The following is a 23205-nucleotide window of genomic DNA, read 5'->3' on the forward strand; positions in this document are numbered from 1 at the left end:
CAGCTGACTGTGATTGGCCATTAATTACAAACAACCATGAGACCAATCACAGATGCACCTGTTGCATTCCACAGCAGCAGATAATCATTGTTTACATTGTGTTCCTGAGGCCTCTCAGCTTCTCAGGAAAAAAGATCCTAACGAAAAGATTTTCCATAAAATATGTCTGTGACAGTCTGACTCTGCTCTGAGTGCTGCTCCCAGTAAGGAATCCCCCAGAAACAGAAACTGCAGAAACCTGCCCAGCTCTGCCAGCTGCTCACTGCCCACAATGAGGCTGGGACATGAAGAATAGGGGCTCCTTCAGAACTTCCCTGCTCCTCCAGGCCGGTTGTCATCCCCAACAGCTCAACTTCCAGCCCACAGGGACACCTGCTGCTGTGCCTTCAGGCTTACTTTCTTGAAGAACATCCATCCTTCCTGGACCCCTTTGTTTTTAAAGGCTGCTTCCCAAGGAAGTTTCCAAATCAGCTTCTTGACAAGGTCAAAATCTGCCCTCCAGAAGTTTTGTTGGTGCCTCTCCTGGTTTCACCAATTACTGAGAATTCTGTTATTTCATGATCATCAATCTGGACATTATGAAACAGTAAACTTGCCTTCAGAACCAAACCCTGTCAGAGGTAGCACTTTAATTTCTGTAGAGTGTGACCAACCAAGAAAGAACAGGGGCTTGTGTCACAGACATCTTTTATCCTTTCCTTGGGATTTTTTCTCCTGAGAAGCTGAGAAACCTCAGCAACAAAATGTAAACAATGATTATCTGCTGCTGTGGAATGCAACAGGTGCATCTGTGATTGGTCTCATGTGGTTGTTTCTAATTAATGGCCAATCACAGTCAGCTGGCTCGGACAGAGAGTCCAAGCCACAAACCTTTGTTATCATTCCTTCTTTTTCTATTCTTAGCTAGCCTTCTGATGAAATCCTTTCTTCTATTCTTTTAGTATAGTTTTAATGTAATATATATGATAAAATAATAAATCAGTCTTCTGAAACATGGAGTCAGATCCTCGTCTCTTGTCAGATCCTCACCTCAACCATCACAGGTTTGATTGTTGGGTTTTTTTGTTTGTTTGGTTGGGGTTTTTTTTAACTGGGAAAAAAGCCAAATTGCCTGAAAAGAAGGCTTTGGAGAGGAAAAACCCTGCTTGGAACTCACAAAAAGAGAAGTTGTGAGCTGAAACATTCTTTGGATGCTCAAAATGAGACTTTGTAGCCTAAAAGGAGCCTGATTAGGAAGACAGAACTAAGAGCTTCAGAAGGAAACATGGGGTTTAGAACCATCCCAATGTAGGTTTGTAGTCTAGGCAGGATTTCTGTCCAATAAATAAGGGTTTGGATCCAAAACATGAAACTCTGTGCCGTAAAAAAAGCAACAGCTGATATAAGAGAGGTTGGGAGCCCAAAAATTAGGATTCTGGCCCCAAAATGGAGGTTTTAGGCATAAAAAACATTAATAGGTGAAATGCTACAAATGACCTTGTGGGCCCTGCAATGGAGGTAAACCTCTCTTGCCCCAAGAAGTGAAGCTTTGGTGCTGACTAGAGGGCTTCAGGCAGTCCAGTGGAACCTTTGAGTGGTAAAAGAGAACTTTGGACCCTCCAAAAGAAGGTTTTGATCTTAAAAAGAGGGCTTGGGGTCCTAAAAATTAAACTTTGAAAACACTTTGTACCCTGAAGTTACGTTTTGTGCCTTCAGAGGATGCTTTGTTACCACAGTTTAAAGCTTTGACCCTAAAAAGAGATTTGAGGCCCCTGGACCTCTCTTTCCCTCTGCCCCTGGAGTCCCTCCCTGCTTTCTCCCTCTTGTTTTGGGGATACCAGCCCTGTACCCACATCCCCGGGGTGTTCTGGTCCCCTTAAGGGCCCCTGGCCAGCCCTGGCCCCGTGCCCTGACCCTGACAGGCGTTCCCAGCTGCTGCACCATGGAGGAGCCGTGAGTGCACCGGGATCCCTGGGCTTCCCCTGCTGCTGGCACCCCTGAGCCCCCTGATCAGAGAGGGCTCCCCCTGAACACACCCTGAGCCCCCTGATCAGAGAGGGCTCACCCCTGAACCCCCTGAACCTTCTGATCAGAGAGGGCTCCCTCTGAACACCCTGCCTGGAACCCCCTGAACCCTCTGTTCCCCCAGGGTTCCCCCTGAAACCCCTGGCACCCCCTGAACATCCTGGAACCCCCTGAGCCCTCTGTTTCCCCAGGGTTCCCCCTGAACACCTCCTGAGCCCTCTGTTCCCCTAGGGTTCACCCTGGCACCCCCTGAACACCCCTTGAACCCTCTCTTCCCCCAGGTTCCCCTGAACACCCTGGCAGCCCCTGGCACTCCTGAGCCCTCTGTTCCCCCAGGGTTCCCCCAGCACCCCCTGAGCCCTCTGTTCCCCCAGGGCTCCCCCAGCACCCCCTGAGCCCTGTGTTCCCCCAGGGTTCCCCCAGGGTTCACCCTGAGCCCTGTGTTCCCCCAGGGTTCCCCCAGCACCCCCTGAGCGCTCTGTTCCCCCAGGGTGCCCTCTGTGGAGGCCTACGAGGCAGCCATGGTGCTGAGCGGGGTGGGGGATGCCCTGGGCTATCGGGGTGCCCGCTGGGAGTACTGCACCTCGGGCCCCCAGATCCACGGCGAGCTGGCTGAGCTGGGGGGGCTGGCAGCCATCAGCCTGGAGCCCCCCGAGTGGCCCGTCAGCGATGACACCGTGCTGCACCTCGCCACCGCCGAGGGGCTGGCCACAGGTGGGGGACACCGTGACCCAAAGGGAGGGGTCCCTGGGGGTGGGGTCCCCATTGTGCCCCAGGCTGGCGCTGGAGGGGGTGTCCTTGTTTGTCCCCTAAGAGGTGGGGGGTGCCTCTTTGTTCCTTGGGTTGGTGTCTGGGTGTCCCCTTACAGCCTGGGATGTGTCAGGGAGGTCCCCATGGCATCCCTGACTCAATTGGAGGATTGATGGGATTGTCCAGCTCTGGAGGGGGCTTTGGGGCATCTTTATCACACTTTCCCCAACTTTTAGGGATTCTGAGGGGCCTTGGGGGGATGTGTATCCTTGTTTCCTCTGGGTGGGGGTGGCATGGGCACTGTGAGTGTGTCTGTGTTTTTCCTCATTTATGTGCCCCTTCATCCCATACTGGGTGCTGGAGACAGGGACATTTCCCCCTCCCACTGCCAGAGGTGCCATTCTTGGGGACAGTGACCTCTGTGTCCCTGGGGTTCCTGGGGCATTTAGTGTTCTTGGTGGTAGTAAGAAGGTATCCAGTGCCTTGACACCCCCCAGGTTTCCTGATTGTCCCCAGTGTCCCTGCCAGTATCTGGGGTCACAGGGGTGTCACGGTGTTCACAGGGGTCTTAGGGGTCTCCTTTGGGAACCCAGCAGGGTCCCCCTTTCTCACTCAGTCTGCAGTGCTCAGGGATATTCCCCATTTCTCCACTAAACCCATCCTGCTTCCCCTCCAGTTTTGGAGGCTCTGTGGGGCAGTGTTCCCTTCCCCACATTTCTGGGAGTGGTGCGATGAGGATGTTATTCCCTCCCTTAATTTTTGGGGGGGTTCATGGGGCCTCTCCCTGCCAGCCTGGGTAACCTGGCCGGGTTCCTCACGCCCACCCTGCACAGGCCTGGAGGGGGAACCCCTCCTGCAGGAGCTGGCTCAGCGCTACGTGGCCGCCATGGGGGACATGGAGGGACGCAAGCCCGGACCCAGCAGCATCCTAGGTGAGCAGGGAGGGCCCGAGGAGCCAGGGAGAGGCAGAGGGGCTCAGGGAGCCTCACACCCCCCTGTCCCCTCCCCAGGCACCTCCCAGCTGCGGCCGGGGGAGCCCCAGGGCTATCGCATCCCCTTCAACGCCCGCGGCACCGGCTGCGGGGCTGCCATGCGCAGCCTGGCCATCGGCCTCAGGTGGGCACGGGGACACTGAGGGACACCTGGGGACACTGGGGACACCTGGGGGCACTGGGGAACACGGATGTGGGTGTCAGAACTGGGGTGATGGGGATGTGGGGGTGTCAGAATGAGTGGAAGGGGGGATACAGGAATGCCACGCGGGGACACGGGGAGGGATATGGGATGGGGATAAGGGGACGTCAGAGGGACAGGGTGGGGACAGGGATGTGGGGGTGTCAGAATGAATGGAAGGGCAGACACAGGGAGAGACACAGGATGGGGATAAAGGGGTGTCAGAGCTGGGGTGATGTGGACAGGGATTGGGGGTGCTGCAATGAGTGGAAGGGCAGACATGGGGAGGGACACGGGATGGGGATAAGGGGGTGTCAGAGCTGGGGGAGTGGGGACATGAGGATGTTTGGGGCTGGGGAAATGGGGGTGTCAGAGCTGGAGGGAAGGGGACAGGAAGGGATGGGAGTAGGGTAAGAGGGACATGAGAATGTCAGAGGGGGAAGAGCGGGGATATGGGGTTGGTGGAGCTGGAGGGGACAAGGTCCAGGGCTTGGGGACATGTGGAGCTGGAGCTGGGAGGCTGGGGACGGAGAACATGGGGACAGCAATAGGGAAGAGGGACACAGGTCACAGAGCAACTAAGAGTGGGACGTGGAAGTGATGGGGCTGGGAGAATGGGCACAACAGGGACAAGGGTGGTGGACTGGGAATGGGGACATTCCTGGACATACAGGAGCAGGAGTTTGGGGACTGGTGTGATGCCAGTGCAGGTACCCACACGCCTCAGAACTGCCGACTCTGATCCGGGTGAGCATCGAGAGCGGGCGCATGACCCACCACCACCCCACTGGTGAGTGCCAGCCTGGCAGGGGAGGGCAGGAGGGGACAGCAGAACTCCCCTGAAGCCCCTGTCCCCACAGGGTACCTTGGAGCACTGGCTGTGGCCCTCTTTGGGGCACTGGGGGCTCGGGGTGAGCCCCCAGAGCGCTGGGGGGCTGAGCTGCTGCGGGTCCTGCCCCTGGCATGGGACTACGTGCAGGGCACCGGGCTGGCCCTGGAGGACAATGCTGCTGCCTGGCCGTTCTTTGGGGACGCGTGGCACCGGTGAGGGGGCACTGTGAGGGTTCTGGGGGGACACTGGGAGCACAAGGAGGGGCTGGGGAGGATACTGAGAAGGTGACTCAGTCCATTAGTGCCACTGGTGCCAGCCAGGCTCTCTGACAGTCCTGGCAGGGCATTCCAGCGGTGTCATTGCTGACCCCGATGCCCAGTCTGTCCCTGGTGCACCCAGTGTCCCTCATGTCACTGCCAGAGGTGCCATCCTTGGGGACAGTGACCTCTGTGTCCCTGGGGTTCCTGGGGCATTTAGTGTTCTTGGTGGTACTGGTATCCAGTGCCTTGCTACCCCACAGGTTTCCTGATTGTCCCCAGTGTCCCTGCAGTTATCTGGGGTCACAGGGGTGTGACAGTGTTCGCAGGGGTCTCAGGATGAGGGAAGAGATGAGAATGTTGACTCTATGTCTCAGAAGGCTTGATTTATTATTTTATAAAACATATTTTATTAAAACTATACTAAGAGAATAGAAGAAAGGATTTCATCAGAAGGCTAGCTAAGAATAGAAAAAGAAGATAACAGAGGCTTATGACTGACCGAGATAGTCTGGACAGCTGGACTGTGATTGGCCATTAATTACAAACAACCCCATGAGACCAATCAAAGATCCACCTGTTGCATTCCACAGCAGCAGATAATCATTGTTTACATTTTGTATCTGAGGAGAAAAGCTGTTTCTCGGCTTCTCAGGAGAAAAAATCCCAAAGAAAGGATTTTTCACAAAATACCACGACTACACAGGGGCTGCTGGAGAGCCACAGCCCAGTGACCCCCAGCCTCACTGGTTACCCCATTGTCTGTGACAGCAATGTCCCCGGTGACCTGGATGTCCCCATTCTCTGCAGGTACCTGGAGTCCCGCGGGCTCCTGGCAGGCGGTGGCCCTCCGCGGGTGCCACCGCTGCCGTCCCCAGCCGAGCGGGACACCGAGTACCTGCGCTGGGCCTTGGACGGCTGGGCGGGCCGCAGCGGCCACGACGCGCCCATGGTGGCGCTGGAGGCGCTGCTGGCAGCGGGGGACAGCTGGCAGGAGCTGTGTGCCAGGGCGGTGCTGCACGGCGGGGACAGCGATTCCACGGGCACCATCGCGGCGGGCTGCTGGGGGCTGCTGCGGGGGATGGCAGCCGTGCCCCCGGGGCTGCACCGGCGCCTCGAGTACCGCGGGCGCCTCAGCGAGGCCGCCCGGAGGCTGCACACGCTGGCCTGGGGGGCACGGCGGTGAGAAATGAAGCCCTGGAGAGGAGAGCGCTTTCTCAGAGTAGTAATTGCTACTTGGTGGTAATGACGTTGATAGGGTCTTAATTGGAAGTGTTGGTTTGTTGTTAAATATTGAATGTTAGAGTTCTAGGACTTGCTTTAGTGTCCGCTATTAAGTGTTACTATTTTACCCTGTGTTTGTATCCCTTTCCATTATACTCGGTATTTGTACTCCTTTCCCGGATCTGTATCCCTTTTCGTCGAGAACCACTTCCCCTGCTCCCAGGAGGACTTAATTTAAATGAGAGGCTGTGGGAACTATATGAACCCACTCAAAACAACAAACCGGCACATAAACTATGACTTTAACCCAGCAGAACGGCACTAAATCACCCACCCTTGACCAGAGCCAGATTCCGTCCTGCCACCATAACTGCAACAGTATTCAGCTTGGAGGATATCCCTAAACTACAAGCCAACATCACTTTCCTAAGGACTCTTGTGAGTGAAGGAAGCCCCTGCCTTGCCAAGAGACAAAGCTGGAAGTCCCAGGGGCAATTTTGGGGTGTGTTGAACAATACTATATGTGCTCTCCTCCCCAATATTTTATGGGCGCCCCCCTGCAACGTTCTGGGGGGGATTTGGAGCCTTAGGGCTGCCCCTTCCATCCATTTCGGGGGGAAACGTTGCAACTGGGGGGGGTCCTCCTAAACATTGGGGCCCTCTAGTGGAGTACTGCGGCCTCCTGAGGCATCCCCCAGTCTCTCACTGCTTAATAAAATCAGGTTCGAGGTTCAGTTGCTCCACAACTTGTCAGTGCCCTCCTGCACTGCCTCGGGTTCTGTGCTGCCCCATATCCAGCCCAGATCTCCTGCCCCAGACTCAGTGACCCGTTCCGTTCCGTTCCGTATCTCCTGTCAGAGCAGACCGCGGCCATGATCAATGGCAGGCACGTCGCTCAGATGCATGAGAAGGGGCGGACTACAGCAAGCAGGCGTGGCTCCACCTCTGCCCCAAAATGAGCGACAGCTCCATTAACCAATGGCACAGCGGGAGCAGGAGGCGGGCTTCGCCTGACAACCAATGGCAGCGGGAAGCTGGCAGGCAGGGCGGAGCGGCTAACGGCACTGCGATGACGGGCAGCGCCGACAGCCAATGAGCGGGAGGGATCGGTGCAACCAGCCAATGAGGAGGCAGGGCGGGGCGCGGCCAGCCAATGAGATTGGGCGGTGAGGCGGAGCGGGGTGCGGCCAGGAGCGGAGGATCGCGGCGGGCGGTGAGGCTCCCCCCATGCGGCACGGCTGCTCCCGGTACCTGTGGGCTGAGCGGCACCGCGGGCCCGGCAATCCCCAGCTCCCCTCCCTCGGTACCCCCGAACAGCCGCGCAGGCAGCAGGCCCAAACCCACGGCTCTCCCCTTCTTCCGCTGTGTTCTCTCCACCCCTTCGCGCTGCGCCCGCCCCCATCGAGCCCGAGTCAACAAAAGCTCCGAGGTGCCGTCCGCTCACCGCTCGTGGGGCTGTGGGCTCCCCTTCTCACCCCGTCCGTTCCCATAATTCTGCTCCCGTTCTGCTCTCACCAGCCCAGACCCCACCGCAGCTCAGCTGTCCCGAGCCCTCCAGCCGGGCTCCCCTTTCCCCTGTGTGCTGCTGGGGTCCATGGTGTGCCAAGGGTGCCCCTGTGTGCTGCTGGGGTGCCCGGGTGTGCCTGGGATGCACCGTGTGCCAATGGTGCCCCTGTGTGCCCGCAGAGCCCCCCGTGCCATGGCGGAGCCGCGGTACCTGCAGGCCGAGTGCGCTTTCCGGCCCGGGGCACACACGGTGCGGGTGACCCTGACCCGCAGCACCTTGCGGGTGGAGGTGGAGGCTCACGGCACCAGCGACCTGTGGAGGGGCGAGTTCGATGCCGCCTGTGAGTGCTGGAGGGAGCCTGGGGGGGATGAGGGATCTCCCACGGCTGCCTGTGACTGAAATACCCTCTGCTCCTTGCAGTCATCGAGGACCTGACCCGCAAAACGGGGAATTTCAAGCAGTTTGGCATTTTCTGCAGCATGCTGGAGTCGGCACTGACACAGGTGTGGCCGTGCTGCTGCCCCACGCGGCGTTTTGGGGGTGCCTGGGGTGGGGTGTGTGTCTCATCGATCCCTCCTGCTTTTCCAACTTTCTGCAGAGCAGCGACTCCGTCAGCCTGGAGCTGCTCACCTTCACCGACCTGGAGACCCTGCACAGCCGGAAAGTGGGGGCAGTCACCCGGCCTTCCCCTTCCACCTCTTCCCCCCTCAACAGCAAGCGCTACCTCATCCTGGTCTACTCTGTGGAGTTCGATAGGTGACAGGGGACACAGGCAGGGGTCACGGGGGAGTGACTCCAGCCTCACCTTGTACTCTCCTCCAGGATCCATTACCCGCTGCCACTGCCCTACGCGGGCCGGCCGGACCTCGTGGTGCTGGTGCGGGAGCTGCAGGAGCAGCTGGGGCAGCTCCGGGCGCGGCGCCTGGAGGAGACCCAGCACTTGCGGGATGCGTGAGTGGGGCCAGGGCACCCAGAAGGGTTTGGGGGTTCCTGTCTCTCAGGGTGAGGAGGGAACCCCCAGACCACCCCCTGGCATTCCCCACAGGCTGTGGAAGGCACTGGAGGAGAAGCGGGCAGCAGAGAGCCGGCACCAGCGCGAGTACCGGCAGCTGGCTGCAGAGGTGGGCGGGGAGGGTGGGAGCTGCTCTGGGGAGGGACAGGGGCTGCCAGATGCACACTGAGCCTTTTTTTCCCCCTCGAAGCTGGCCCAGGCAAAGGCGTCAGAGCAGAAGCTGCAGCTGCGGGTGAAGAACTTGACAGCTGAACTGGCCTCCTGCAGGAGAGGGTGAGGCCAGGGTGAACCCTGCAGGAGGACCCTCATGACCGTGGGGTGTCCCCCTGTCCCCCCTGATGGTGCTGGTCCTCTTGGCAGCCGCCAGAGATCTGCCAGCCCAGCCCCACGCACCCAGGAGCGACGCTCAGCATCCCTGGAGAGCCACAGGAGCAGCCGGGGCCGCCCCTCGCCCAAGTCCCTGTCACCTGCAGGTGTGGGACACTTGGGGACACACCCAGGAGTGGAGACAGGACACAGCTCACCCCCTCCTCACCCTGACCCCTCCTCTGCCTCCTCCTGCCAGGCTCCCGCCCACCACGCTTCGACCCCACTGCCTTTGTCAGGGCCCGGCAGCGCCGGCAGAAGGAGGCTGAGCTCAGAAAGTAAGCGGTGCTGACAGCTCCTCACCATCCCTCCCTGGTACTTGGGGGGGTCTCCTTCCCCCTTTAGCCCCATGTTCCCCCTCACCACCATCTCCCTTGGGTGCAGCCAGCGGCGTGGAGTGGCCTCTGGCAGCAGCAGCCCCGCCAGGAGCCACAGGCGCAGCTCGTCTGGTGAGTGGGGAACAGGAACAGGGCTGGGGGTGCACCCACTGTGTGCTGGGGCTCCTTCCTCAACTTCCTCCATCCCCATTTCTCCCTGCAGCTGAAAGCTCCCGGAGCTGGCGCCAGGGAGGGAGCCCTGCCAGCAAAGCCCCAGAGACCGTGCCCTGCAGGTAACACTGAGGTTGGACAGGATGCTTGGGCATCCCTTCTGGCACCCTTTAACCCCGCTCCTTGGGCAGGGACAGGAGAGTGACCCGAGCACGGAGACCCCTGAGCGCCTCACTCTGCAATAGCCCCTGTATGGTGAGTGGCTGCCCCTTTGGGGGTCCCACCCTTCCATCCCAAAGCAGGGTGACCAGGAGGTCACTGGTGACCCCCAACCTCTCCCCCAGGCGCCTCGCCCCGCTGCCAGCCACAAGCTGCCAGCGTGCAGGACTGCTGGCAAGCGCCCTGGTAAAGGTGAGGCCCCTTCTGAGCCCTTAGATATTTGAGGGACACCCCAACCCAGACCTTTGTTAGCCCTTTTTTCCTGCACTGCCTCCCCAGAGAACCGTCCCAAGGAGCCCTCAGCTGAGCTGGCTGAGATCGATGCCCGGCTGCAGGCTCTGCAGGAGTACATGGACAGCCTCAACACCCACATGTGACCCCTCCAGGGGCACACACCCTCCTCTACCTGTGTCCTCTGGAGTTCTGGTACAAGTGTGTCCCCAAATAAACCCTTGTTTGGCCCCAGAGTGTGTCCTTCTTGGGATGGGGTGAGGGCATTGTCCCCTGGGAGGGACACAGTGTTGGGACTGAGGGCACCAGGGACATCACAAGAGGGTGACAGTACCAGTGCTGGGGACATGTGGGATACAGCCCAGGCCACCAAGCTCATCCCCTGGGCTACTAGTGAACTCAAAGGCCACTGCAATGTGACACCAGCACCCATGTCACCCTACTCTGTGCCCACTCCTGCTACACTACTGTCCTCACAGTGCTGGCCAAGCTCCCCAGCATGGCTCTGACACCACCATGGCTTTATTCAGTTCCATGTCACATAAAACAGTGGCATTTGCGGACAATGGTGATGAGCCAGCACCAGGCTACAGTTCTGGGATGGTGGCAGCTGGCCAGGGGATGAGCAGTGAAGATGTCACCAGATCATGCAGGTCTTGGGGCACCAGGCTGGCAGTCTCTGTGCCAAAGCCACTGTTTGGTGTCACCGTGGTACACTGGTGATGACGCCACCATGGTGAGATCTTCAGGGTCAGCGTGAGGTGCTGCAAACATGACTCGATGTCATCACAACTCCAGCCTCGGCAGGATGCTGCACTGATGGTCCTGCTGGTGATGACCCCGCTATGGCACTGGCGATGCCGAGGTCAGCGGTGCTGCTGGCGGCTGCCCGTGGATATCTGCCAGGTGTCGGTGCCGCCGCTGGTGCCACTCAGTGGGGATGCTGCAGGCGGTGCCCCGGCCGTGCCTCTCAGAGCTGCCCGCGGATGTCGGGCAGGAGGTGACACGCAGTGACGATATCGATGGTGTCGGCCACAGCCCGCAGGTCGCGGCGGGCCAGGCGCAGGCAGTGCGCTGCCGCAGCCGCGGTCACCTGCGCCCGGCCCAGGGCCCCGCCGAGCCCGCCCAGGCTGCGGGCGGCGCTGCCGTAGCTGTGGCGGAGCGCGCTGCCCACCGCGCCCCGCAGCCGGCCCGTGCCCTCCCGCAGCCGCTGCTGCAGCAGCGAGGGGCCGCCCCCCCACACGGCCGCCGGCTCCTCCGCCAGCACCGGCGGCGTCTTCGGCCTCTGCTGCTCCTCCTCCTCGTCCGTCTCGGAGGCTTCGCCCGGCACCTTCAGCCCGGCCCCGGGAGCCTCCCCGGCCGTCTCCACCAGCAGCTCCGGCTCCGAGTCGCTCTCGGAGGCTTCGCCCGGCACCACGCGGGGAGGGCGGGGGGCGGCCATGGCCTGGGGGGGACAGGGGTGCGTCAGGGGGTGGCATCGAGGGGAGGGGGAGACCCGGGCTTGGCCCTGCGGATCCCTCCCGATCCCCTGGGCTCAGACCCCTCGAACCCGCGCGGCCTCTCCGGCGATGCCGGGGCCCCGCAGCCCCGGCAGTGACCCCACAACGCCACACCGGGGTCCCCTGGATCCCACAGCCCGGCAGTGACCGCACTTCCCCATAGCACGGTCCCCTCGATCCCATGGCAGTGACCGCACTTCCCCCATAGCGGGGTCCTCCTCGATCCCATCGATCACATCCCTACACCGGGGTCCTATCGATCCCACATCCCCACAGTGACCCCACATCTCCACAGCGGGGTCCCACATCCCCGGCAGTGACCCCAGAGCCCCACAGCAGGTTCCACATCCCCACAGCGGGGTCCCCTGGATCCCACAGCCCGGCAGTGACCCCGCATCCCCACAGCACGGTCCCACACCCCCACAGTGACCCCAGAGCCCCACAGCGGGGTCCCCTCGATCCCACGCCCCCACAGTGACCCCACATCCCCACAGCGGGGTCCCCTCGATCCCACAGCCCGGCAATGACCCCACATCCCCACAGCGGGGTCCCCTCGATCCCACGCCCCCACAGTGACCCCACATCCCCACAGCGGGGTCCCCTCGATCCCACGCCCCCACAGTGACCCCACATCCCCACAGCGGGGTCCCCTCGATCCCACGCCCCCCCCGCTCCCCCCGTCCCGCTCCCACCTCCTGCCCGCAGCGCCGCAGGTCACATGACGCGCTGCCCACGTGACCGCACCCGGAAGTGGCGGGTGCAGCAGGCCCGGGAGCACAAACAATTCCACCAAGGTGGAATTAAGAGAAAAAAATAACAAGGATGGGACTAATTAAACTAAAGCTGTAACTGCACAGTTAACTCCAATAAACTAATGGAGCAGAACTGATAAAAATGCACGACCCCTTGCCCGGTCGTGCATTTTGGAGCATTTTGGTCCATCTGGGGTGCAGCCCTGTCTGGGCTCTTGTGCTGCCCAAGGTGGATCCACTGAGGAGATCCTTTAATAAATCCCTGCTTTATTCTTTATCTCTGCCCAGGCTCTGTTCTAGGCCAGCGTGCATAAGGCATCACCCTCTAGAACAATTTTAAATACTCTTGTTCCTCTGGCGTTCCCAGCAGTGCTCTGAAGGTGGCAGTGCACAACACATTTCTCGGGTATTTCTGAAAGTCAGGTTTCTGTGCTTCTGAAGATTTGGGTGTTTGGGTTAATGCAGTCCCTGCATTTCTGTATTTTCTGACTCTGGCAGCTTTCCTTTACAATTTTTCATTATGGACATGATAGCATTTTATCTTTACAGTCTTACACACTGTGGGCTATATAGTTCTCTCAATTGACCTTCTCCTAGTCCTGTTTTTTTGCTTTTCTTGTACCTTTATTCTACCTTTATACTAGTTCATTTGGAAACAAATCACTTGGAACTCATATAAGTCCTCTATCTCTAGTGTGTGCTTTTTTTTTTTTTTTTTCTTTTTAATGTTTCAACTTTGCAGGAAAGATGTTTCCAGAGCCCTGACTGAATTAAACAAACAACACATCATGTTCCATGAAAGGAACGAACTGGCTCAGCTGCTGATAGGGAACTGCTCATTTGTTTATTAAAAACTGATGCTTTAAAAGTAAGAGAAGGATAGCTGGGGCTCTAGGGATGATGAAAAATTGGATTTCCTCTCTGTTGCTGCAGGTGGCCTGACATGACTCAATGTTTTTACATTTCCTTGCAGAAACTGATGTACATTACAGCACACTGTGACCATTTTGCATTGAGAAACATATTTATTTCTGTCATTCATGTTTTTTAGCTATGTAAAAAACACCAATCTTACATAACATAGTTTCTCTTCAATTTTCTGAAATGTTTCATTTTAACCTTATGTTATAACCTAAAACTATATTTAACACACCACTTAGGAAAATAAATACAGCATCACTTTCTAACCAGAGCATATATAATATTAATTTTAATTTTTGCCAAGTTTAAAATATATATTATTATAAAAATATATATTATTATAAAATACAATTATATATATTATATATAAAAATAATATAATATTATATAATTATATAATATTATATATAATATTATATATCATTATATATATAATAATACTATATATAAAATATATAATTATATAAATATATATTTTACATATAATGATATATAATTATATAAATATACAATATATATTTAATATATAAGAATTATTATATTTTTATATATAATAATATATAATTATATACTTATATAAAATATATGATATTTTAGATTATTATTATTATTATTATTATTATTATTATTATTATTATTATTATTATTATTATTATTATTATTATTATATTTTTAAATAGTATATTATTATTACAGGTGAATTGATTCTGTACCAGGAGCTTTTCTGTGCTGGTGGGGTGGGAAGGTCAGGCATGCAGATCACTTGGGCAGGCTAAATTTACTCTGGAGTGCCTCTGTCCCCAGCCATACATGGCAACTCTCACTCAGGGCAAGCAGCCCCAACAAATCAGTGCTCTGTGAAACTCTGAAGGATCCTAATTAAATCTGTAATGAAAAAGTTTGCAAAAACACAATAGAATGCTCTGTGTGTGTCTGGAGTCTTCATAGCCGTGGTAAGTGATTGTATTTTCTCTGTCTTTTAGAACAGAAAAGACTTGTGTTGTGAGTTTTTTCTGAAATTTGGATTAAAAGTTTTCTCTCTGTTTTCTGATAATAGCAATGTGAATAAAGTTCAGTGTTTATTTCATGTTTTGCTTCAAGGCACAATAGAATATACATACACCTATTAGTACAGATATATATTTTTTTCTTTTATTATGGCCTTGCCATCATACAGTAATTTAGCATAAAAGGAACCAAGATTTGCCTAGACCAAACAAAGATGAGGAAAACGGACAAATAAACAACATTGCCCTGTTCATTAAAAAACAACATTACACCATTGATTGGAAAATCACCTCCCTACTGTTTCAAGTCGCTGCTTTGGCATGCTGTCAGTACATTTTCTAGATCAGAAAACATTGGAATAATTGAAAAATAATCAATGTGTATTGTGATTACTGTACTCTGATGTGATCTTGTGTTTCCCACAGCCATGGGTATCCTTTCTGTACTTGCTCTGCCATTGCTGCTCCTGGGGATCAGTGGAATTATTTACATTTACCAGTCAGTCCGGTGGCTGCTGTCCAAGTCAGCAGTGCAGAACAAGGTGGTGGTGATCACAGATGCCATCTCTGGCCTGGGCAAGGGTGAGTTGTCTCATTTCTTCTCAGCGGCACAGAACAGAAGCAGCCAGAGAGCCACGCTCTGGATGACAAACATGCACACATTGCCTTGGATGCATTCATAACTGGATGAAGTAGAAGTTAATAATAATTATTTATATTTATATTTATATTTATGTTATATTTATATTTATATTTATATTTATATTTATATTTATATTTATATATATATTTATATTTATATTTATATTTATATTTATATTTATAATTTAATCTATATTATTATTTAGTTTTATTATAATGTTTTTATATTCATCTTTATAATGATAAAAGTCTGTGTTTATAATATGGCTAATATATGTTTATATATGTTTAATATATGTTTTTATATGTCTAATATATATTTATGTTTCATACATATTTATTTTTATATTTATAATAATAAATATATTTTATATCATCTATAGCACAATTATATTATTATAGGTAGAGTATAAATAAAATATTATATTTATTCTACATATTTATATTATATAAATATTATATTGGTAAACTCATAGGAGCTGCAGAGCTTTGTGCTTATTTAATTCAATAGAAGAGAGGTTTCAGAAGGACACTGAGTGCTATTTTTAGCACGTTGCTACTGTAAGATCTCATTTCACATGCTGTCAGTGCAGGGTGGCTGCATAAACAGGTGTCACCTTACTTTTTACATGTTCCTTTTCAGCCCTTAGACACTTCAGCAGTTCCTGCTTCTTGTGAACAGCAATGCTCACCCCTTTTTCCCTATTTTTATCTCTTCCCCCCTCTATATATATTTTAAATATCACCCAAATTACTCCTGCTCCCAGCTGAGCTGCCTGTGCAGTGTGAATTCAGAGGACAAGGAAGAAGTGGCTGCCTAGAAGAGAGGCTGGGCAGAGTTAGAGAATAAAGTAGGAATTTATAAGAAGGCCTCAATAGATCCACCTATTTTATTATTGTATATATTATATGTATATTATACATATATATTTATATATATAAATATATTATATATATTTTTCACCTATTTATTATTATTTATATTATATGTATATTATATATTTTTATATAAATGTATATATATATATATATAGCCCACCTATTTTATTATTGTATATCTTATATATTTGTTATATATATTGGGCAAGGTTAAGAGAATAAAGTGGGTATTTATTAAAGGCTTTCCATAGTTAATTACACCTTGGGCAGTGCAAGAACGTTACAGAGGCTACACCCAGGATGGATGATGGTCACCAGTTTTTTATACAGATATAAGTTTGGTCTATTTGCATATCAGAGGTTAATTGTTCAATTACAGCTTCAGCTAATGAAGTCATACTCCCACAGTTTGCTCTCCCGTCCAAATTAAATTTTGTTTCTAGTTTTTGGTGCCTGAGGCTGTGGTGTGTCCTTGGATCACAGGCTCAGAGGAATTGTTTTGTCTGACCAAAATGTGAAGGCAGGAGCTGACACTTTATAAGGATTTCAGAGTTTTGCACTAATGCAGTGCAGGATTTGAAAAATATAAAAGCTAAAACTGAAGGCATCAAGGGTGTGTAATAATTTATCTGTTTAAACAGCTGGTCTGGGTGAGCAGCCACAGAGCATCCCTGGGCCAGAGGAGGTGACAAAGATGCCAGGCTGGCAGAGTGGGGTGTTCATCCCAGGGAAGGGCTCTGGCAAACCTTAGAGCCACTTCCAGGGCCTAAAGGGGCTCCAAGAGAGCCAAAAAGGGACTTTGGGCAGGGGCCAGCTGTGGATGTGGGCTCTGAGGAAACAGACAAATTCTTTTCCTACACGCCAGAATTTCTGGACTAAAGGCAACATTCATCAAAGTTAAAAAAGAGAAACAAATCTATGATGATTGAAGGTGTTTTCAATGGTTTGTGATTGTTATTGGAACCTAGTTCCTGTTTCTTCTGAGTGCTGGAACTCAAAAAAGTTCTGGAAGTTCTGGAGGAGAACATCATTGGTTTCCCTTTAAACATTTATTGCTGTTCACATAGAAGTCTTTTCCCTTTTTTTCCTCAAGATTGCCTCAACTGTTGTTTATAGGGAAAATTCTGCTGTAAGTGTTCTGGCAAATACTCTTTTGGGCATTAAATTAAAAATCCTTCTATACTAGAAAACAACAAAAAAAAAAAGAAAATGGAAGATGTTCTTAAAATGACTTTTGTAAATAATGAAAAAAATTGCTTAAATAAAAGCTTCCAGCTGCACAGGTTTGCAAAACTACAAGGGTGGATCCATAAATACTTCCATACAGATATTAGGAGTCTAACATGATCATTTAAGAAATCTAAAATGGGTAGATTGGAATAACTGGATTTCCTGTAGGTATTGAAATCTGAAGGAAATGTTTCCTGGAGGACAGCAAGCACTGGGGTTGTTCTGTAGCCCATTCAACACAGGCATTATCCCATTACATTAAATCTAATTTATTTCTCACCTATGTACTATCACAAGTCAATGCTTTCTTTTTTCTCATATTATTTTCAAATTAATGAGTTTTAAAGTATGCATTCACCACCTTAACCAGCATCCCATTTCAAACAAAATAAACAAAATCAATTTGCCACTATTGTAATATTTTTTTTTTAATGTATTTCTCTCCTAGAATGTTCTCGTGTGTTTCATGCAGGAGGAGCAAGGCTTGTGTTGTGTGGCAGGACATGGGAGAAGTTGGAAGCTTTGTATGATGCCTTAATTAGTGTGACAGACCCCAGCACGGTAGGTATCCATAGCCTGGGATAAACCTTGCTCAGGGACAGAATGGAATTTTAAATCCAGTAAAAAAATGTACAAGAAACATGATTTGCTGTCAATGATGGCTTTGATCACCATTATAATAACAGCAAACGGTTCAGAGAGAGATGATGCCAAAATCCTGCTCTCCTGAGCTATTCCTGTCAGGCATCTGAGTGCTCCTGTGTTCTGAACAAGCCACCCAGCTAGAAATCCTCAGCAGAGCAATTGGCCTGATCATTTGGATGGAAGGGATCCAAATGCTTCATTTAATGGCAGGAAATGCCACCAGGTTTTGATATCATTCATGTGCTTAAGGAGTGGGAGACAGGTCTAGAGATCAAATTCATTTTGAGCTTCCCCACTGTTTTGGGGAAAGTCTCAGATAGAAGGGATCCCAGAAAAGATTTTTCTTTCTGGCAAGAAAAAAAACAGGAAAAAAACACCAAAATGGCCAGAAGAGGGGCAAGAAACACTCCCCCCCCCCCCCCGGCAAAACCAACCAACCAACCAAAAAACTAAAAAAAGAAAAGAAAATTCTCTTATCCTCATGGCCACTGACTGTGGAGATGCAGGACTCCAGCTCTTTGGCAGGTGTTTCTTGAGGCTCCTGGCAAAGCTTCCCTTCTGTGACCAACATTCAGCTGACTGTTCCAGGGCACAGGTGTTCCTGAAGGCATCACATAAATTTTGCAGCCATTGCTCATCAGACCTACAAATATTTGCCTTTTTTCTTTTTCAGTGGGTTTCATTCATCTGCATAAATAACCACAAAAGTAGTGTGTTCATGTTAGCCTGCACAGATTCAACTAGGCAAAAATATTAAGTATGACTAAAAGTTCTGCATGAAATTGTCTAATTAATACAGTAAAGGGAAAAACTTCAAGTTCATTCCTCTGTCCCACAGCTGATAAAATCTGTTTTTGCAGAAATCATACAAAAGTAAACTCCATTTGTATGACCTGTAGCAAAACAAACCCTTCCTACCTTTCCTCTGTCCCCATGGGTGTGTAGCTCATCCATCAAAGGAAATAGAAAGAAATAGAAATAAAAATAGCAATAGCTATAACTATATAACTATAACTATAACTATAACTACAACTATATAACTATAACTATAACTATAACCTATAACTATAACTGTAAATGTAAATGTAAATATAAATAGAGTTTGTATCTAACAAGTCCCACTGAAATGAGTCTTTTGCTCACCAGACATATGCCCCAAAGCTGATTCTTCTGGATATCACAGACATAAGCTGCATCAGAGATGTAGCCAAGGAAATCCTGAACTGCTATGGCTGTGTGGATATTCTGATCAACAATGCAAGCATGAAGGTGAAAGGAGCAGTGCAGAGCATTTCACTGGAGCTTGATAAAAAGATCATGGATGCCAACTATTTTGGACCTATAACATTAACCAAAGGTATTTTATTATATTTTTTTTTCTTTTTTTTGCTGTTACCACTTAAAGCACATTGGCAATTAAATGTGTTAATCAATACTGCAGCCATCTCTGCATGTAGAATTCAGGTGAAGTCTAGAAGACAATTCCCAGCTATTGGATTTTATGATATTTTGCTTTCAGTATTTAGACTTTTTTTTTTCTCCTTTTCACTAAATACACTTTTATTTATGTGGCTCTTTCTTGTGTTTCTCTTTTTGCAGCCATCCTTCCTAATATGATCTCAAGAAGAACTGGCCAAATTGTTCTAATTAATAGCATCCAAGGGAAAATAGGAATTCCATTTCGTGCAGCTTGTAAGTGATACATTGCAAAACCATAAATTCTAATGCATAAGCTGTGAGGAGTCCCTGACACTCATCAGAGGTTATTAAAAGTGCTAATTTGCATCCAAATTTAGCATTACTGCAGTATGTGGCTGAAATTTTTTCAAATTGGAACTCAGTTGAGCATAGTTAAAATGCTACCTTAGAAATGCATTTTGGTTAATCATTCCATGCTCATTTTCCCTAATATTTGTGCTCTGTTATACACCTCCTTCCATGCAATCATGTATCCAACCATGCATATGTGTGCTTTTTACTTCTAGATGCTGCTTCCAAGCATGCTGCTGTAGGATTCTTTGATTGTCTCCGAGCTGAAATGGAGGAATTTGATATTTCTGTCAGCACTGTGAATCCAACCTTCATCTGCTCCTACCATCGCCAGCCAGCACCAGGCAACTGGGAGGCATCAATCTGGAAATGTGAGTTTGGGTGGGTGAAGATGAGGCACATAAAGCAGGATGAAGGCTTTTCAAGGGTTAAAAAACAAAGGAAAAATGATGGAAATGGCAAAAAGGATGAACAAGCATGAGGAGCAAAAGGAAAGAGATATTTTATATTTCTTTATATAGATATATTCTATATTTATACATAGGTATAGAATCTATATATATAGATATATTCTATATCTATAAAGAATACCTCTATATCCCTCCATATAGAGGTAATATTAGCCTGGTGAAAAGAGAAGGAGCCTGGAATGAGACAATGTTATATGAGAAAATAAATATATCAGGGCATCAGGCATGGAGGGGGAGGAGAGCACAACAGTGTCACTATAGGACATGAAACAACATGACACAGACTCACTGCTCTTTCCAAGGTAAAAAAAGGACTTTTTATTTTCTGACTCCAACATTTATAGATTTCCCAAAGGGACAGTGGATTGGAGGGTGACAGTGCCACCTCTCCAATGACACTGGACAAACCAACAGTCCATCCAATTTCTCCTCTTCCACAGAAGAATGCAAAACAATATGTTATTAACATAAAGTGTGTGAGAAAGTTCATTATAACAATATAAACATCAGAAGGCTTAGAAAATCTTAAAAAAATCAGGGTGACACAAAAGGTCCAAAGGGAAAATTCCACTGCACTCAGGTTGCTCCTTGCCCTAGGGACTTGTAAGAACTTTACCTCAATTATGAAAAGATCTTGGTCACATATTGATCAGGAGAATGGAGTGGGGAAGGGATTGAGAGTGCATAGAGAAGAAGAAATTAAAGAAATTAAACTGATTCGACTGATTCACTAGCTGATTACCTTTTAAACACTCTTCCCTCAGGGTATCTGCCTGTCTCTCTGTCTGTCTGTCTGCAGCTCTCATTCCTCTCTCATTTACAGTCTTTTTCAGGAAGGTGTCCTATGGAGTGCACCCCGTGGAGGTGGCAGAGGAGGTCCTTGCCACGGTGAGCAGGAAGAAGCAGGAGGTGCTGATGGCCAATCCCATCCCCAGAGCAGCAGTTTACATCAGAACATTCTTCCCCGAGCTGTTTTTTGCCATTGTTGCCTCAGGGATTAGGGAAAGGCTGAAGACAGAAGAGGAAAGTTGATTTTGTTCAGTTATTTCTTTGCTTTTGACCTGAAAAAAAAGGTTTTTGTTTTGAATGTCAGTGACTTGTGCTGCTTGCTGTGAGTAGAATAACCCCACTATCATTGACACACACAATCATCTATAAATTTAGGAACTTCAGGTGAAGCAGAACACCATTGAAGGGTCAGCTGGACTAGCTCCTAAATTTAAATTTAAATCATCTTCAAATTGGTTTTAGGGATTATGACAATGTGCCATTGGAACCAAACTGCTAAAAGTCCCATTGTTCACGAAACTTCCAGCACTTACAGACCTCATTCATAATGCAATCACCAAACATGACAGGAATTCTGAGGGCAAAGGAATATCTGTGACTTGCAGGGACATGAACCTTTGGCTGTAGCTCTAAATGAATTCTTCTGGGTTCAGGAAACCTGGCTCAGGGAGGTGTTCAGCTCTGGGATGGAGGGGTCAGTTCCTGCAGCTCCTGCTGGAGCTCCATCTATTTTCTGGTGTAGCACTGGGGTTTTATTGTGGTGTGAGTGATTATTCCTTCACTGGGAAGTCAAACAATCATTTGCTCAAAATTTTCTTGGTCCTCAGCAGAGCTCTGCTCCCTCAAACCAATGGGCATTTGCTGCCATCTCAGTTCTGTTTGTTTCTGTACTCAGCAACAGTCAAGTCCTCCACATTTCCATGAGAGCAAGATGCAGAATAAGCATAATTTCATCAGAAAAGGGTCAGGCATCACAGTACACCCCAGGTAAATATGAACCAACATTGTTTGTGGCTGCCCCATCCCTGGAAGAGTTCATGTCCAAGATGGATGGAGCTTGGAGCAACTTGGGGTAGTGGAAGTTGTCCCTGCCATGGGTGAAATGACACAGATGCTCTTTGAGATCCCTTCCAACCCAAACCATTCTGTGATTTCTCTGATTTCTATTATTGTCCTTCTTCGTTGTAAAAACAGGTGGATTACATGTTAAAATAAGCTGAATAATCCTTCTACTGCATTTTGCATGTTCTAGAGATCAGCAGAAATTCTTCACACAATTCCCCTTCCAAACTGTAAGCAGTTCAAGGCACCACAGCAGAAGGCAGTGAGAGGTGAAATAACACCAATATCCTTCAAGAAAGTTTCAAAACCCAGATGAATTTTTATCTAGAAAGTTGTATCTGAATGATTTTCATATCCCTGCAATGTTCTGCAGAGGAGGCAGGACTGAAGTGTTCTCCATGTCTGCTGGAGTAGGACAATGTGCTAAAATTACTGCCAAGGAGATTTACAGGGACAGCATTTTCTGCTAAGAATAGTTAAGCACAAAGGATAAATTGCCACAGAAATTTTCAAATGCCTGTCTTCAGAAGCTTTAAAGAAGAGATTAATGAAACATCTGTAAAAAAGCAATGTAGCTTTAGTTTATCCTGCCTAAAAGAAAAGAAGGATTAGATGACCTTTTAAATGGGTCACACTTTTCTCTAATTCAGTGGCTTTTTCTCATCTTGAAGATGAGGTTTCTCCACTGGTATTTCAGACACAATATTTTTTTCTCTCTGGGGAAATCTATTATTTAATCTGAAGTTTTCTGTTTCATTTGTTGATCTCTGTTTTTCTGTCTCACCTGTGGATATATGTTGCACATAAAAATATTATTATAAGAAAAAGAAATATTAAGATGAGTTCAGGATAACATGAATTGCATCCCAGAGGTGCCTATTTCTCTCATTAAATACCTGGTTTCCACTGGTAACCAGGACTGCTGTAAATCTGTGTCTGAAATTTACTGAGATGCCAAATTCATCAAAATTGATTGGATCTAATGAATCAGAATAAAAATGCTGCTGGTGCTTTTCCTCTGCTTTCAAATAATGTGGTTCCAGGACTTACTGGGTGTCAAAAGTTAAAATGAGAGGCAGAATATAAAATTGTGGCTTACAAATAGGGATCAGGAATCTTGCATTTCATCAGGTGAATTTATTTACCAGATATCCAGCAGAAGCCATACAGCTTCTGGAATGGTAGGCATGAGAAAAACGGACAGTTTGAGATTTAATAATGGATCTGGATGGATTTTTACTGCTAAATTATTTTTAAAAGCCCTTGCCTACCTACAGCACTTTATGTGCTTGCAAACCACTGTAAGAAACAACCCCGAGGAAGCAGCATATGGAGAGACTGTGTTAGTGACCTGCAGGCTAAGAAAAATAAAATGAGGCACTTGCATAAATTGGATTTTTCAAGGGAATCGCAGGCATCAGCCAAGTATGTTCCTGGATGAGGTGGAAATTCTTCCATCACACCCAGGAACAGCAT

At 49.2% G+C, this 23205-nt stretch overlaps 4 protein-coding genes across 4 annotated transcripts; 3 read left to right on the forward strand and 1 right to left on the reverse strand.

Annotated features, from left to right (window-relative positions):
• Nucleotides 1-2500: 2500 nt before the first annotated feature.
• LOC131566207 (ADP-ribosylhydrolase ARH1-like) lies at nt 2501-6414 on the forward strand. The gene is made up of 6 exons (XM_058817431.1): nt 2501-2718; nt 3588-3686; nt 3765-3870; nt 4638-4717; nt 4788-4971; nt 5827-6414. Exons 1-6 carry the CDS (start codon nt 2526-2528, stop codon nt 6200-6202), a joined length of 1038 nt encoding a protein of 345 aa, XP_058673414.1. The 5' UTR covers nt 2501-2525; the 3' UTR covers nt 6203-6414.
• A 1021-nt stretch (nt 6415-7435) lies between these two features.
• Nucleotides 7436-10269, forward strand: CCDC61 (coiled-coil domain containing 61). Its single transcript, XM_058817432.1, has 14 exons — nt 7436-7487; nt 7927-8087; nt 8168-8250; nt 8346-8503; nt 8570-8698; nt 8793-8868; nt 8950-9032; nt 9120-9232; nt 9325-9403; nt 9510-9574; nt 9666-9735; nt 9805-9868; nt 9958-10024; nt 10112-10269. Exons 1-14 carry the CDS (start codon nt 7468-7470, stop codon nt 10207-10209), a joined length of 1266 nt encoding a protein of 421 aa, XP_058673415.1. The 5' UTR covers nt 7436-7467; the 3' UTR covers nt 10210-10269.
• Nucleotides 10270-10588: 319 nt separating this feature from the next.
• BLOC1S3 (biogenesis of lysosomal organelles complex 1 subunit 3) lies at nt 10589-11640 on the reverse strand. The gene has a single exon (XM_058817451.1). The coding sequence runs from the start codon at nt 11502-11504 to the stop codon at nt 11034-11036; it is 471 nt and encodes a 156-aa protein (XP_058673434.1). The 5' UTR covers nt 11505-11640; the 3' UTR covers nt 10589-11033.
• A 2395-nt stretch (nt 11641-14035) lies between these two features.
• Nucleotides 14036-20970, forward strand: DHRS7C (dehydrogenase/reductase 7C). The gene is made up of 7 exons (XM_058817217.1): nt 14036-14188; nt 14669-14824; nt 17442-17554; nt 18785-18995; nt 19238-19330; nt 19624-19779; nt 20702-20970. The coding sequence occupies exons 2-7, from the start codon at nt 14671-14673 to the stop codon at nt 20908-20910; spliced, it is 936 nt and encodes a 311-aa protein (XP_058673200.1). The 5' UTR covers nt 14036-14188; nt 14669-14670; the 3' UTR covers nt 20911-20970.
• The last annotated feature ends 2235 nt before the right edge of the window (nt 20971-23205 follow it).

Source organism: Ammospiza caudacuta, chromosome 19 (genome assembly GCF_027887145.1).
Source record: "Ammospiza caudacuta isolate bAmmCau1 chromosome 19, bAmmCau1.pri, whole genome shotgun sequence".
NCBI lineage: Eukaryota > Metazoa > Chordata > Aves > Passeriformes > Passerellidae > Ammospiza > Ammospiza caudacuta.